We start from the raw sequence: 14,987 nt of genomic DNA on the forward strand, positions 1-14,987 counted from the left end.
GAAAACCGGAAGGGAAGTGGCGCTGTAGCTCAAGTGGTATAGCGCTTGCCTTGAGCTGAAGAGCTGAGGGACAGCGCCCAGGCCCAGAGTTCAAGCCCCACGACCGACAAAAAAAAAAAAAGTTATTCTGAATAACTTCATAAAATGATTAAAAAGAAAAAGACGGAGTGATAATTTATGGGACCATATACTTTGGGCAATTTCTCAATTATAGCTAAAATAACTAAGAATTTAACTTAAATTCCAAACATAGTGCTGGGTATTTAAAGTCCCACAGGTTAGTAATTTGATTAATTCCTGTTTGTATTTAAACTAATGAATATATGCATGATACAATGTATATTATATTGCTCCAAAAATTCACTGCAGGGGTTAGAGTAGATTTCATATATACCTCAAACACAACAGTGTTTGAATCAGTACTGTCAAAAATTATGAACTTTGGGGCTGGGAAGGTGGCTCTGTGGTAGAGTGCTTGCTTTGCATGCCTGAGGCCCTGGGTTTGATTCCTCAGCACCACATAAGCAAAAAGAAAACAAAAAAAGCCGGAAGTGGCGCTGTGGCTCAAGTTGTAGAGTGCTAGCCTTGAGCTAAAGAGCTGAGGGACAGTGCCCAGGCCCAGAGTTCAGGCCCCATGACCGGACCAAAAACAAAAAAATTATGGACTTAGCTGGGTGCTGGTGACTCATCCCTGTAATCCTAGCTACTCAGGAGCCTGAGATCTAAGGATCATGGTTCAAAGCCAGCCTGGGCAGGAAAGTCTGTGAGACTCTCATTTCTAATAAACTACTAGGAAAACCAGAAGTGGTTCTGTGGCTCAAGTGGTAGAGCACGCGCCTTGAGCTGAAGAGCTGAGGGACAGCACCCTGGCCCAGAGTTCAACCCCCATGACCAACAAAATAAAAAAATTATAGACTGTGGACCAGGCACTGGAGGTTCACACATGTAATTCTAGCTACTCAGGAGGCTGAGATCTGAAGATCAAGGTTCAAAGTCAGCACCAACAGTATAGTCCATGAGATTTATCTCCCATTTACCACTAAAAGGACAGAAATGGAGCTGTGGCTCAAGTAGTAAAGTGCTAACCTTGAGCAAAAATGCTAAGAGACAGTGTCTAGAGAAACTTTATAAAGAAGGAGGTTCATTTAGCTCATGGTTTTGGAAACTTAAAGTCCAATTGCATATGGGTCTCTAGAGATTTGGCCCCCAGGGAGGGCCCTCTTGGCTGGGTCACATCATGGTGGGAAGAATCACATCTCCAAACAAGAAGTTCAAGGGTTGGGCTCACTCCTAACAGCTCACTACCTTAAGAACTATCTTAATACTTCGCCTGGCCAGTGTCCTCTATGACCTTATGAACTTCTGCTAACTCTTACAAGGGCCCAACCTCTTGAAAACCTTCACACTCTCATGTCACCAAACTGGAGACTAAGTCTCCAGCACATGAACTCTTGGAGGGAAAAACCACATCTAGACTATCCCAGATCATCTGCATCAAAATTATTTTGAGTGGTAATCATCTTGAAAATTTGGATTCCTGGGTCCCATTTCAAACTTACAAAATGAAGAGAGGAAATAGAGTGAGTTTTTAACAAGCTCCCTTTTGGATTCTGGTGTACACTTATGTTTGAGAACTGTAACTGAACCAACTTATATAGAATAAGGTGAGAGAAACAAAAGATTAAGAGTAGAAATATTGATTCAGTTAAACAGTGGTGAAACAGTTAATACGATAGAGGTAGATTGTAATCAAATGAGCACATAAGCCTCATACTTACTGTAATTAATAGAGTGCCTCCAAATTGAGACTATGTTCACCATTCTCTTGCCCTGAGTTACAAGTTGCAAATTTGTTGATTCTTATAACTTCTTTTTCTTTTATTATGTCTATATTTCTTAAAACTAATGTGACAATATTGTCACTTTAGTACTGAGAATTTCTGGGAAGATTAGTTGATTTTCTTAAGTGGAAACTGTAAAAAGACAAAACAATTCTTAAATGACAAAGAAAGAAGGCCATTTAATAGAGTCTTACAATGTGCCTGGAAATAATTGGACTCCTGGGAATATGACACTAATCATATGATATAGATGGGTAAACAAAAGTGCTCATGTATTTGTACTAAAAAATGTAAGTGCCAAGAAGTTAGATAGTCAACATCCTTTAGTCAGTCCCCAGAAAGAATGAAAATGTATGTATAGGGCTGGGAAGGTGGCTCAGTGGTAGAGTGCTTGCCTTGCGTGCCTGAGGTCCTGGGTTCGATTCCTCAACACCACATAAGCAAAAAAGCCAGAAATGGCACTGTGGCTCAAGTGGTAGAGCACTAGCCTTGAGCTGAAGAGCTGAGGTACAGCGCCCAGGCCCAGAGTTCATGCCCCACGACTGGACCCAAAAAAAAAAAGAAAAGAAAAATATGTATACTTTCTTAGGGTTTTTTTTGAGACAAAGGCTACTCTGTAGCCTAGGCTGGCCTTGAATTTAAGATCTTCCATGCCTCAGTCTCCTAAAGCCTGGGATTATAGGTTTTTACCATTTCCTTTGATTGAGCATGCATTTGAACTACTGACTTTTTACAGAAAGTTGATGCTGCTGAATTGCTTCGGCTGTACTTGAATTATGACCTTTTGGAAGAAGCTGTGGATTTGGTCTCAGAATATGTGGATGCTGTGTTAGGAAAAGGACATCAGTACTTTGGAATTGAGGTAGGTACATACACATAGGTGTTTCTTTCTTCATTCTGAATTGTCATATGAAGGTAAATTCATTGTATATCAGCATATTTAACCTTTACTATTTATTGTTAATTATATACCTATATATTGGCATTCTAGGAATCTCTAGATTTCTGTTTATAAAATGGGACTACATTCCATTTTCCTCCATCAAAAGAATGTAGATTTAGGATTGGAGGCTGTCGGTCAGTGGAAGGATGCTTGCTTTTCATACATAAGGCTTTGAGTTCAGTCTCTTCCACCACAAAGTTTTGGTGGGTGGTGGTGGTGGTGGTGGTGTTTTTCTTGTGAGTGGGGGTTTTCTTTGTCAGTCGTAGGGCTTGAACTCAGGCCTGGGGGCTGTCTCTGAGCCACAGTGCCACCTCTGGTTTTCTGGTAGTTAACTGGAAATAGAAGCCTCAGGGATTTTCCTTCCTCAGGCTAGCTTTAGACTGCAACCCTCAGTTCCCAGCCTCTTTTTTTTCTTTGGGGGGGGGAGGGTCCGGTTGTGGGGCCTGAACTCTGGGCCTGGGCGCTGTCCCTCAGCTCTTCAGCTCAAGGCTAGCGCTCTACCACTTGAGCCACAGCGCCACTTCCAGCTTTTTTCTTTTTGCTTATGTGGTGCTGAGGAATCGAACCCAGGGCCTCAGGCATGCAAGGCAAGCGCTCTACTACTGAGCCAACTTCCCAGCCCAGTTCCCAGCCTCTTGAGTAGCTAGGATTACAGGATTAAGCCACCAGTGCCCAACTAAGTTATTTGTTTTTAAGCATGCTCTATTTACTATTTCATATTTAATAAATATAAAGGATTATGCTAAATTACTAAAATCTCTACAAGGAATTTCTTATAAAGGGCTATTTCAGTCCCATTTTTATTTTTATTTTTTTTAACCCATGCAGAAACAGGTTAAGTTCCCAGAGCTCACACAGATGGTCAGTAGAAGAGTCAGGTCTCAATATGCCTCGGTGACTAGAGAGTCAAACTGTTAAACTCTTAGGAAAGTAGTCAGAACTTTAGAGGGCTAAACTTTCCTTTTCAGCTTTTCTTCCCCAGACAATTTGAATTTAAATTTAGTTCCAAAGTGGAATGGTGCTGTTCATGGTCAGTTTAGGAAGAATTTTATTTATCCTTTTAAGATGAGAGATGATATAAAAATTAAAATATTTGTGCCAGTGGCTCACACCTATAATTCTAGTTACTCAAAAGGCTAAGATGAGGATCACAATTCAAACCACCCTGCGCAGGAAAGCCTATGAAACACTCATCTCCAATTAACCCAACCAAAAAAGCTAGTAGAGCTCTGACTTGTGGTGGTAGAGCACTAGCTCTAAGCACAAAAGCTCAGGGACAACACCTAGACTCTTAGTTCAGCAAAAATAAATAAAATTAAATAAAAATTAAAATACTTAACAAAATAAGGACAAGTTCTCCAGTTGAAAAGAGAAGGGAGGAACCTAGTTGTGTCTATATATATGTGTCCTGTGTATATATGTGAGAAACGATAAGCAAAGCATTTCATGTTAGTCATGAAAACAACTGCCCAGAAGAAATGGTATGCTTTATGTTGTTTTCAAACAGTAAACATTTCCTTCCAGTTTCCACTGTCTGCAACAGCCCCACTGGTGTGGCTCCCATATTCCTCCATTGATCAGCTTCTCCATGCTCTGGGAGAAAACAGTGCCAACACTCACAACATTGCAGTAAGTAACACTCCAAGAGTGCGTCTGTGGCAGCCCCTGCACTAACAGTTATACCTTACAGCATGCTGATCAATTCCGTAGGAGTGGAAGAAGGGCAAAGCTGCCCAACACCCCTTAGCATACTGTCCCAGTCCCTGTATAGTAAGGTCAAGGATCTAAGCAATTTTGTTTAAAAAAAAAACTAAAGACTTATGTAGACATTAATTGCACAGACAAATGACATGCAATCTACTTTTTTTTTAAATGGGAACCAACATTCCTTTATTCACATTTATGCTAAATTTATTCCCATGCCAGTTTTGTTTCTTCAGTTTCTTCTGGGATACCTTTTTGTTCTGTGCAAATTCCTCTTCTGGTTTAGGAAAATTTGCTCCTTTTTAGTAAGGATCATCTCAGTGTGGCAGGGGGAGCTCAGGTATGGGTTAATCCAATCTTGAACCTTGTATGTTTAGTAGTATGTCTTGGGTGCTTTGTTCACCTGGATGTATTCAATGACCAAGGAGTCTACATACATCTAAACCCTCCGGTTCAGCATCACTCTTCATTTTTGAGCATGTGCAGCAGAAATTCAGCACTTTTTGGGCCATTGACCCTGTGTCCAGCCCCACGGTTTGGCCTTGGCACACCTGCCACCATGGTAACAATGGAATGGCACACATTGCTTCTTTAAAGTGACATCTTTCAGATACTTGGTAGCTTTTCCAATTTGCATACCCTTTATGGTCAGTCAAAGTAATTGATAATATCAGTCTTTTTTATTTGTTTTCCTCTACAGCTGTCCCAGAAAATACTTGTCAAATTAGAGGACTACCAGCAAAAAGTTGATAAGGCAACAAGAGATTTATTATACCGTCGGAACTTGTGATCTGGATTGTTTCCTACCTAGCCTTTGTAACCTTGGTGCCTGTTAGGGCTTAAGACTACTACCCTACGAGGAACCCTGTACTCAAGTTTATAACCATAAACATTGTGTACTACACTCAGATCTGCATTCTGCACAAGACAGAAGAGTGAGTCAGAGAATCCTGTGCTTGCTGGTGGTGCTAACATGATTTCTGGTTTTCAACTCTGGTCTCAAAACAGCTGCTTTTGTATATGATTCACAGGCTTTTTTAGAGTTTATATTTTTTTAAACTACAGAAGACATTCTTTATCTGCAAATTAAGGCCCACCTTCACTTTCCAAAATAGCTAATGGTTGTTGGTTTATTGGCTGACTACCATAAGTAGTCACAGAAAATCTTCCCATTCTTCCCTATCACTTTTTGTATTTCAATGGAATTATTTTGGTCCAGAACTGACATGTATTTTCTGTATTGTAAACAAAGCCTAATGATTTTGCATACTCTTTTCATTATTTATTGTGGAGTTTTTGTACAATCTTCAATAAATAATTTGCCTAGTTTAAGCCTAAAATGATGACCAGCTGCTTAAAGAAAGTACATTTTATTTTGAATCTGGTTCTGAAGCTAAAGTTAACTAAACTTTTAGCCAAGAAAAATTGGAAATCCATTATCTATAAAGGCAACAGATTTTCAAAATAAATTCTGTTAACTTACATGATTTCTAATAATCAAGCCGGACTTGATCATATAATAATGTGTTGGACCAAAATACAAACTCTACTGGTCAGATTCATGTATTACAAATTCTGGGGAAAGTGAAAATAATGAAAACTTCTTGGATTTTATTCTGTATATTAAAATTTATCTTTCAAGGAAACAATCAATCTCTGTAGTACTTCCTTGAATTATGGGGGTTTTTTTTTGAGGTTTTCGAAAGACTTTAATTCTTATACTGTCAATAATGTTTACAAACTATTTTTCATTATATACTTTTATAATGTGAGTTTTTCCATGGTATTGTTGATGGTAGATATTGAAATGTGTTGTTCTTTTATTTTTGATTTGGCTCTGGGCTGTTTAATATAATGTGTTTGGTAAGAATAGGGATTCCAAGAGCCCTTGTCTTTCCAGGTCCCAAACTTTCAACACAAGAACAACAGCCACCTACATATACATATTGGTATGAAAAACATCAAATGCTCTTGTATTCATCTTTGGGGAGCTAGAAGCAGTAAGAGTGGTGCTGCCCCAGAAACCTATGAAGTTGACCAAAGCAAGGCCTTCCATAATGGATATTCACAAGACACTGACCATCTTGGTTGTTTTGGTTGGAGACCTAAAACTCATGCTGGCTCCAATCACACTCTTCTGCCCATTTTTTTCTGCCTTCCTCACTTTGATTTCAGCCAGAGAAGAATGTGTCCAGGCCCTTTACCCCAGTTTTCCCACCACTATGGTCTCTAAAGTTTTGTGATGTTAATAGTTCATAATAGCATGATCATTTCTTGTTTATTGTTTATTTTCTAGTCATAAGGTGGCTCAGTGGTAGATTGTTTGTCTAGCATGCATGAAGCACTGGGTTCAATTCCTCAGTACCACATATATAAACAGAAAGAGCCAGAAGTGGCATTGTGGTTCAAGTGGTGAGTGCTAGCCTTGAGCAAAAATAAGTGCCCAGGCTTTGAGTTCAAGTCCTATGACTGGCAAAAATAAAAGCTCTCACAGGAGACTAAGATCTGAGTTCACAGTTCAAAGCCAGCCCAGGCCGGAAAGCCATGAGATGCCTATCTCCAATTAACCACCAAAAAGACAGAAGCAGAGCTGTGGCTCAACTGGTAGAACACCAGCCTTTAATGAGAAAGCTAAGGGACAGTGCCTAGATATGCGTTCAAGTCCCAGTACCTATACCAAAACAAAAATGTAAAAGGTTCCCTCTGGCTGGGGACTGGAGGCATAGCTCAGTGGTAGCACATGGGTTTAGCATGCACAAAACTAGGTTCAACGTCCAGTACCAAAAGTAAGTAAATAAGCCAGGTACTGGTGGCTCCCACTTGTAATTCTAGCTATTCAGGAGGCTGGGCAGGAAAATGTGAGAATCTTACCTCCAGTTAATCACTAAAAAAGACTGAAATAGAACTGTGGCTCAAGTAATAGAGCTCTATCCTAGAGCACCAAAGCTCAGGGAACAGCATCAAGGCCCAGTTAAAACTCTAGGATCAGGGGCTGGGAAGGTGGCTCAGTGGTAGAGCGCTTGCCTTGCATGCATGAGGCCCTGGTTTCGATTCCTCAGCACCACATAAGCAGAAAGAAAACATCGGAAGTGGCGCTGTGGCTCAAGTGGTAGAGTGCTAGCCTTGTACTGAAGAGCTGAGGGACAGTGCCCAGGCCCAGAGTTCAGGCCCCATAACCGGACCCAAAAAAAAAACAAAACCAAAACTCTAGGATCAGCAAAAAAAAAGTAATAATGTAACTGCCTTATCAGCCTGTGATGATAAAAGTGGATGTCATGTTTGTTAACAGTAGAAGTGCTGGAAAAATAGCTAAGTGGTATAGCACTTGTCTAACATTCATGAGGGCCTGGATTTGGGCCCTAACACCTCAGAAAAGGAAAAAAAAAAAAAAAGAATGCCACTCAGTTTCATATTGAGCAGTCTTACCACGCTTATCATTGTCATTTTTATAACTTTTTAAGGAAGCTGATTTATTCTACAAAGCCATCTTGGCAGCTTTGTTACCCTGCATGCCCCCATCACTGAACCACACTTCTGAGAACTCCAGGTCAGCTCTCACCAGTTCATTACTGCTCCTCTTCCCATTCGATTCCCACCAGGTATATGAGTCCACCAGTGCTTGTGCTTCCCCAAGTCCATCCTTACTGTTCCTATAACTTCACTGGACACCTAGGGATAGTCAAAAGGCAGTTTATTTAACTCACAGTTATACTTTTTTTCTTTTGTGCCAGTTCTGCTGCTTGAACTCAGGACCTGAGTGCTGTCCCTTAGCTTTTGAACTCAAGGCTGGCACTTGACCACTTGCACCACAGCTCCCCTTGTGGCTTTTTTAGTAGTTAATTGAGATAAGGGTCTCAGGACCTCCCTGACTGGGCTGGCTTCAAATGGAAATCTGTTCACAGTCTCCTAAGTTGCTAGCTGAGAGCCACCAGCACCTGGCTTTTTTTATTTGGGAGTTTTTTTGGTTTTTGGTGTTGGTACTGGCACTTAAACTCAAAACCTGTGCCTTAGCTTTTTCACTCAAGGCTAGAATTCTGTCACTTCAGCCACAGTTCCACTTCTGGCTTTTTGATGGTCAATTGGAGCTCTGGCTGGCTTCAAATTGTGATCCTCAGATCTCAGCCTCCTGAGTAGCTAGAATTACAAGTGGGAGCCACTAGTGCCAGGCATGCCTTTAAATCCTTCTTAGTAAACCAAGGGAGTTTCTACTTTCCCAATTCACTTATCAATGGGCCATCTTTTGATTTTTTTTTTTTCAGGTGGCCCACAAGAGTATTAGCATCATCCCTAATTCTCTGAACTGCCACATTAAATGCAGTATCTCCTGATGGATTCATAGCAACAAATTTGTCCCGGTCTACTTAATGTTCTTCCCATTATTATGCCACATTTTTATTATCCATTCTCACACATTTGAGGTCTTCTTTTGGGGAGTTTGAACTTGGGGTTTCACTTGCAAAGCAGATGATCTACTTTTGCCTCTAGCCCCTTTTGTCCTATTATTATCGTTGTTCTAGTCTTGGGGCTTGAACTTGAGGCCTGGGCGTCGTCCCTGAACATTTTTGCTCTATCATTTGAGCCACAGTTCCACTTCCAGCTTTTTTGATAGTTTTTTTTTTGGGGGGGGGCTCTGGTCGTGGGGCCTGAACTCAGGGCCTGGGCGCTGTCCCTCAGCTCTTCAGCTCAAGGCTAGCGCTCTACCACTTGAGCCACAGAGCCACTTCCGGCTTTTTTTTCTTTTTGCTTATGTGGTGCTGAGGAATCGAACCCAGGGCATCATGCATGCAAGGCAAGCACTCTACAACTGAGTCACCTTCCCAGCCCCACGCTTTTTTGGTAGTTAATTGGAGAGAAGGGTCTCATGGACTTCCCTGTTCTGGCTTTGAGCCTTGATCCTCAGATATCAGCCTACTGAGCAGCTAGGATTACAAGCGTGAGCCAGGTGCCCAGTGTGGTTATTTCTGAGGCAGGGTCTTCCTTTTTTTTTGCTATGTGACCAGAGCTACAGTCCTATTTGTACATCACTGGTGCTGAGGTTGACAGGTGGGCACCACTGCTTCTGCTCAGTCATCCATTGAGAATAGGGCCTGTTGAAACTTTTCTGCCTGGCCTGCAGAACCAAAATTTCCTAAAAATCTTGGCTTTTCAAGTAGCTAAGATTATAAGCTTGAAGGGGTTGGGAACATGGCTCAGTGATAGAGTGCTTGCCTAGCATGCATGAAGCCCTGGGTTCAATTCCTCACATAAACAGAAAAAAACCAGAAGTGGCACTGTGGCTCAAGTGGTAGAGCTCTAATTTGAGCTTCAAAAGAAGCTCAGGGACAGTGCACAGGCCCTGAGTTCAAGCCCCAGGACTGGCAAAAATAAATGATTATAGGTTTGAGCTACCATACCTGGCACAGCCCCTGATTTCTGATTGCATATACATTCTAAAACTAGTTCTTTTGTAGAATAATGTGCTTAGTTTACACTTTAAACCTCACCTCTACAAGCTGCAGGAATTAACTACAGGTCTACTATATAGGATTGAGGAGCTATTTTTTTTCCTGCCAAGGGCTATTGGCTACTTGTTTATAACATCATTGGAGAGCTACAAAACACAGGCTGTATTTTGCCGGGTACTAGAGCCCAGGTTGCAGGACATCACCCAAGCATGGTCTAGAAGCAATGAGGGATATTTGTGAGAGTGGTGTCTTGCTAGGCCGCGGCCTCGGCCTGAGAGCCCAGGTCCAGGATACCATTGTGGGGAGACTGGGGGGGGAGCGGGGGGAGGGACGGGAAAGGGCGGGAGGATGTCATGTCATTTCTGCCAGCAAACAAGTCTCAGAATTTAAGCTTATTACTTAGGAGCTCGGTGTCGCCATTAATTAGCCACAAGTATCTGGATCTGGAGGTTGAAGGTGAGTGATTAAAGGCAGGCTAACGTTCCTGCATCCCAGGAACAATGCGCCTTCTCTGTACAAGGTCTAGTTATTTTTCTCAATATCATCTTTGCACTTGAAATTTTACAAAATCAGAGAAGGCACATTTTGCTACTGTAAGCTACAGTAATCTGGGCGAATCTTAGGAAAAGGGTCAGAAAACAGCAGAGCTTCCTAAAAGAAACATAACCCGGAACAGTTAGGTAAGATCTGGTACAAGATGGAGGACAAGAAAAGACTCAGGGCGGTGGAGGAGGGGGAGGGAGGGACGACGCATGGGCGGATCCCACCCTCCGCGGAGAAGTCTCCAGAACACACTATTGGCTCCACTAGCACTCCTCTGTTTCTATTGGCTGTCGCTTCCTTTTCTATCAAGTAAGCCAATCGCCTAGCGCCATTAGCAAAGCCCGCCTTACGTAGGGGAGTCGAGCAAGCTATGGCCTGCTGGAGCGGAAAGCGCACGCGCGAGCGCGGGCTCGGCCGGTTAAAAGCGGATCCTGGCTGGAGGCGGCGCAGTGGTGCATGAATATTGATTACGTACCTTGGCGTCAGGTGCCCGCCCCTCTTGGTTTCCGCCGCTTGCTGCTCGCGCTTGGGCTCGCGATGGGGAAGAAGTCCCGGGCGGTACCCGGCCGCAGGCCCATCCTGCAGCTCTCTCCGCCGGGTCCTCGAAGCAGCACGCCGGGCCGAGACCTGGAGCTGGAACCCGACACGGAGCCGGACTCTACAGCGGCGCCGCCTAGCCAGTCAGCCCCTGTGGCGGCGGCGGCGGCGGCCGCGACCACGACCACGACCACGGCGTCGCCCTCAGTGCCTGCCGCCGCGGCCCCAGACGACCCGCCTTCGGAAGGTGAGGGCGCGCGGGGGCCCCTGCCTCTAGTGGAGATGTCCCAAACTCGAGCGCGGGGCTTCCGGCCTAGGCCTCGGGCGCCTCGCCGGGCCCAGAGAGGATGAGATTCCCGGACTGGCGAGGCCCGAGTCCGAGGCCTGCGTGCCGCGGCCCGCCGAGAGGCCGGCCGAGGGCCTCTGGGCGGCGCGGAAGAGGCGATGGCGCCGGGCGAGCCCCGCCGGGACCCACCCAAAGGCGCCATGGCGGGTGCAGGGTAACCCCCGGGGGCTTTTGGAATCCACTGGCGACCCGCCCCCACCCAAACCTCTTGCGTCGCCTTTTGATAACGTAGAGGGGTGTTCCACGTGCGAGACTTGTAACACTGTAATCTAGCCTTTATTGTAGGCCACCTGCTTGCTTGCTTTTTTGCTGAAATTCAGATTGTTTAGTCGTAAGCCTCTAAAAAAAAAAAACGGTAGACCAGGCATAAACACAAAACAACAACAACCGGATCCTAACAGGCATCCATCCTCCAGATGATAGGCTAAGTGGAGCTTTCAGATACGTGTGTAGATTAAAATTTACTACGAGCCGGGCACCAGTGGTTCACGCCTGTATTCCTACATATTCAGGAGGTTGAGATCTGAGAATCATGGTTCAAAGCCAGCCCGGGCAGGAAAGTCCGTGACACTCTTATCTCCAATTAACCACCAGAAAACCTGAAGTGGTGCTGTGGCTCAAGTGGTAGAGCGCTCACCTTGAGCTGAAGAGCCAAGGGACAGCGCCCAGGCCCAGAGTTCAGGCCCCATGACCTACTAAAAAAAAAAAAAGCAAGATGTTGTATGTCTATACAGGGGTAGATCCTGATAAATCAGTCACTTTTTCAGTTTTTAAGTAATCAGGTGAACTCATGAAGCACATATATACTGTATGACCCGAAGGAGATTTATTTGTGCATGGTAAGTTTGAAGCATTGCATATGTCGTCCTGAGATTGTCAATGTCGGAGTCACTAAGGAAATGGAAGATTCTAGCTCTCTCCCCCATGGGGTCAGCGATACAGTTGATAAATCTAGACCTGAAAGGTCAGACAAGATCGATTTGTTGCCTCCAATGTTTTCTTAGGTCCACTGTCTGACTGCAGTTTTCTTTGTTTTTAAAATCTAGATGAACAAGAAATGGTGGTGGAGGTTCCCAAAGTTGTACCAAATCCTCCCAAACCAGTTATGACCACCAGACCCACAGCCGTTAAAGCAACAGGTATAGATACTTGTTTTTCATTTCTTCTACATCTTCTCTAGAGTATCTTTTATTTAGTATGTTTGTACACATAGAATGCTTTGTGGGATGTTCCTGTTTTGCTAATTGAATCAGTGTCTTGTTTCTGAGGGCTTGCTGGTATACTCACTCCAAGGAACACAATTTGTTTCTTGCTTTTTCCCTGTGTCCAAAATGCTCTTTGCTACTTTTCTTTTTCTTCCTTTTTTTTAAATCCCCCTAACGTTTTCTAATGCTATTTTGTCCCTCATACCTACTTGGCATTTTACTTTTTGTGCCAGTCTGGAGCTTGAACTTGGGGCCTAGGTGTTGTCCCTTTGCTTTTTTCCCTCAAGGCTGTACAATATCACTTGAGCCACAGCTCCACTTTTTTTTGAGGGTTAATTGGAAGTAATAGTCTTGGGCCTTCGTTGCCCTGGCTGGCTTTTGAGACAAAATCCTCAGATCTCCCCTCCTGAGTGGATTCTTCCTTGCAGTCAAATTAGCTAGGGGTTTATCCATCTTACTTATTTTTCAAAGAGCTAATGTTCTGTTTCATTAATTCTTTATAAAGTTAAAGACTCCAGTCACTGCCCTAATTTTTATTTCTGTCTACTGATCTTGAGTTTAGCATGTTCCTGTTTTTTTCTAGAAGTTTGAGGTCTTTAGGCTGTTTATTTGAGCTTTTTTTTTTCTATGTAGGTACTCAGCTATAAATTTTCTTCATAACAATGCTTTTGCTCTATATGTTTTGTTTTTATTAAATTCCAGGATTTTTATTTTTATTTTTATTTTTTGCCTGTGCTAGGGCTTGAACTCAGAGCCTCATGTTCTCAATTGGCTTTTTCACTTGAGAACGATGCTCTACCACTTGAGCCACATCTTCAGTGCAGCTTTTGGTTAATTGGAAATAAGCATTTCTCAGATTTTCTGCTTGAGCTGGCTTCTAAACCAGCATGTTCAGATCTCAGCTTCCTAAGTAGCTAGGATTACAGGTGTGAGTCACCAGCACTTAGCTTCCAGGAACCTTTTTTTTTTTTTTTTTTGCCAGTCCTGGGGCAAATCAGGGCCTGAGCACTGTCCTGAGCTTCTTTTGCTCAAGGCTAGCACTCTACCACTTGAGCCACAGCCACAGAGCCATTTCTGGCATTTTCTGCTTATGTGGTGCTACGGAATAAAACCCAGGGCTTCTTGCATGCTAGGCAAGCACTCTACTAAACCACATTACCAGGCCCTTCCAGGAACTTCTTTTTTTTTTATCTCCCCCTTATTTCTTTAGTAATCCACTTGTCTTTCAACATCGTGTTGTTTAGTCTTCATGTGTTTGGACATTTTCTCTAGTGGTTTCTTGTGTTTGCTAAGATTTATGTCCCAAAAACAATGAACGTTTTTTTCTGCCAAGAGACATTTGAATATTTATATCATTAACAAGTCATACAAAGCTATTAATACAGATGGCCATGCACAGCCTACAAGGAGCATGTATGTGTCTGCACTGATGTGTACCAATTATTTACATCCAGGCTGGGTATTCCCTACTCCTGTCCTAAAATATAATCATGAGCTGCTGAGAAAAATGTATATTTTGCAGCTGCTGGGTGAAATACTCTGTGAATGTCTTGTCAAGTCCATTTGGTTTGTAATGTCATTTAGTTCTATTGTTTCTTTGTTGAATCTTTGACCTACCTGTTAAGAGTGGGGTTTTGAGATATCTCACTATTTTTGTTCTGGGCACTCAGAGCATTGCTTGTAAGTTTTTGTTTAATGGATCTGAATGTGCTTTTCTTTGGCCCACATATATTAACTCTTAATTTTCTTCTGTGCTGGGATTTTTCTTCCACACTGGGGTTTGAAATCAGGGCCTTACCCTAGCTAAGCAGGTGTTCTACCACCTGAGCCATCCCATTACTACTGAAATGGATATTTTAATCCCTAAACGCTTGTGTTAATTTTGAAAGAGTAAGATTCATTGATTGTCAATATTGCGGAAGATGTCAAGTAGCTATATGCAGTCTTAAGTGTATTATACCACTAATGCCTTTGGTGGTTTAGTGACTTTTCTTATTTTGTCTTTGGAATTGAGCTGAGGACCTTTTGCTTTACCACTGAGTTATATCCCCAAGCCCAGTGTAGTGTTTATTATTTTGAGTTCTAATCAATAAGTAAACACAGTGTAAACTCTTTAGCGAAGGGACCATGCTATGTGTGTTTTCTTAGGTATGTCTTAGGACATTCAGCATTGTTACTAAGATGTTCCTTTTTGCTTGTAGGTGGTTTATGTTTACTTGGTGCTTATGCAGACAGTGATGATGATGAAAGTGATGCTTCTGAAAAACCAGCACAATCCAAAGAGACAAATGGAAACCAGTCAACTGATATTGACAGTACATTGGCCAACTTCCTAGCGGTTAGTGGTACTTTTGTTTGGATTTTTAGTTATTGAAACCACTTTGGAGTCTGTGTCTCAAGTGGTTGCTTTGCTTGTCAATCTCA

The 14,987-nt window shown here is 42.8% G+C and overlaps 2 protein-coding genes across 3 annotated transcripts in view; both read left to right on the forward strand.

Annotated features, from left to right (window-relative positions):
• The window catches only part of Nup160 (nucleoporin 160kDa), a 56,123-nt gene extending 49,989 nt beyond the window's left edge, over window positions 1–6,134 (forward strand). The window contains exons 34-36 of one of the 2 annotated variants that reach the window (XM_013030043.1): window positions 2,578–2,703; window positions 4,309–4,413; window positions 5,189–6,134. In XM_013030043.1, the coding sequence (XP_012885497.1) occupies window positions 2,578–2,703; window positions 4,309–4,413; window positions 5,189–5,278 (321 nt within the window). In that variant the 3' untranslated portion in view covers window positions 5,279–6,134. Of the gene's footprint in view, window positions 1–2,577; window positions 2,704–4,291; window positions 4,414–5,188 lie in introns of those variants that run through there. The other variant, XM_013030044.1, reaches the window with a different exon arrangement.
• A 4,851-nt stretch (window positions 6,135–10,985) lies between these two features.
• Fnbp4 (formin binding protein 4) overlaps window positions 10,986–14,987 on the forward strand; it is a 43,432-nt gene continuing 39,430 nt past the window's right edge. Inside the window, exons 1-3 of the mRNA XM_013029954.1 lie at window positions 10,986–11,259; window positions 12,405–12,497; window positions 14,765–14,908. Coding sequence (XP_012885408.1) covers window positions 11,013–11,259; window positions 12,405–12,497; window positions 14,765–14,908 — 484 coding nt within the window. The 5' untranslated portion in view covers window positions 10,986–11,012. The remainder of the gene's footprint in view (window positions 11,260–12,404; window positions 12,498–14,764; window positions 14,909–14,987) is intronic.

The sequence above is a fragment of the Dipodomys ordii genome, unplaced genomic scaffold (assembly GCF_000151885.1).
Source record: "Dipodomys ordii isolate 6190 unplaced genomic scaffold, Dord_2.0 Scaffold125, whole genome shotgun sequence".
Classification (NCBI taxonomy): Eukaryota; Metazoa; Chordata; class Mammalia; order Rodentia; family Heteromyidae; genus Dipodomys; species Dipodomys ordii.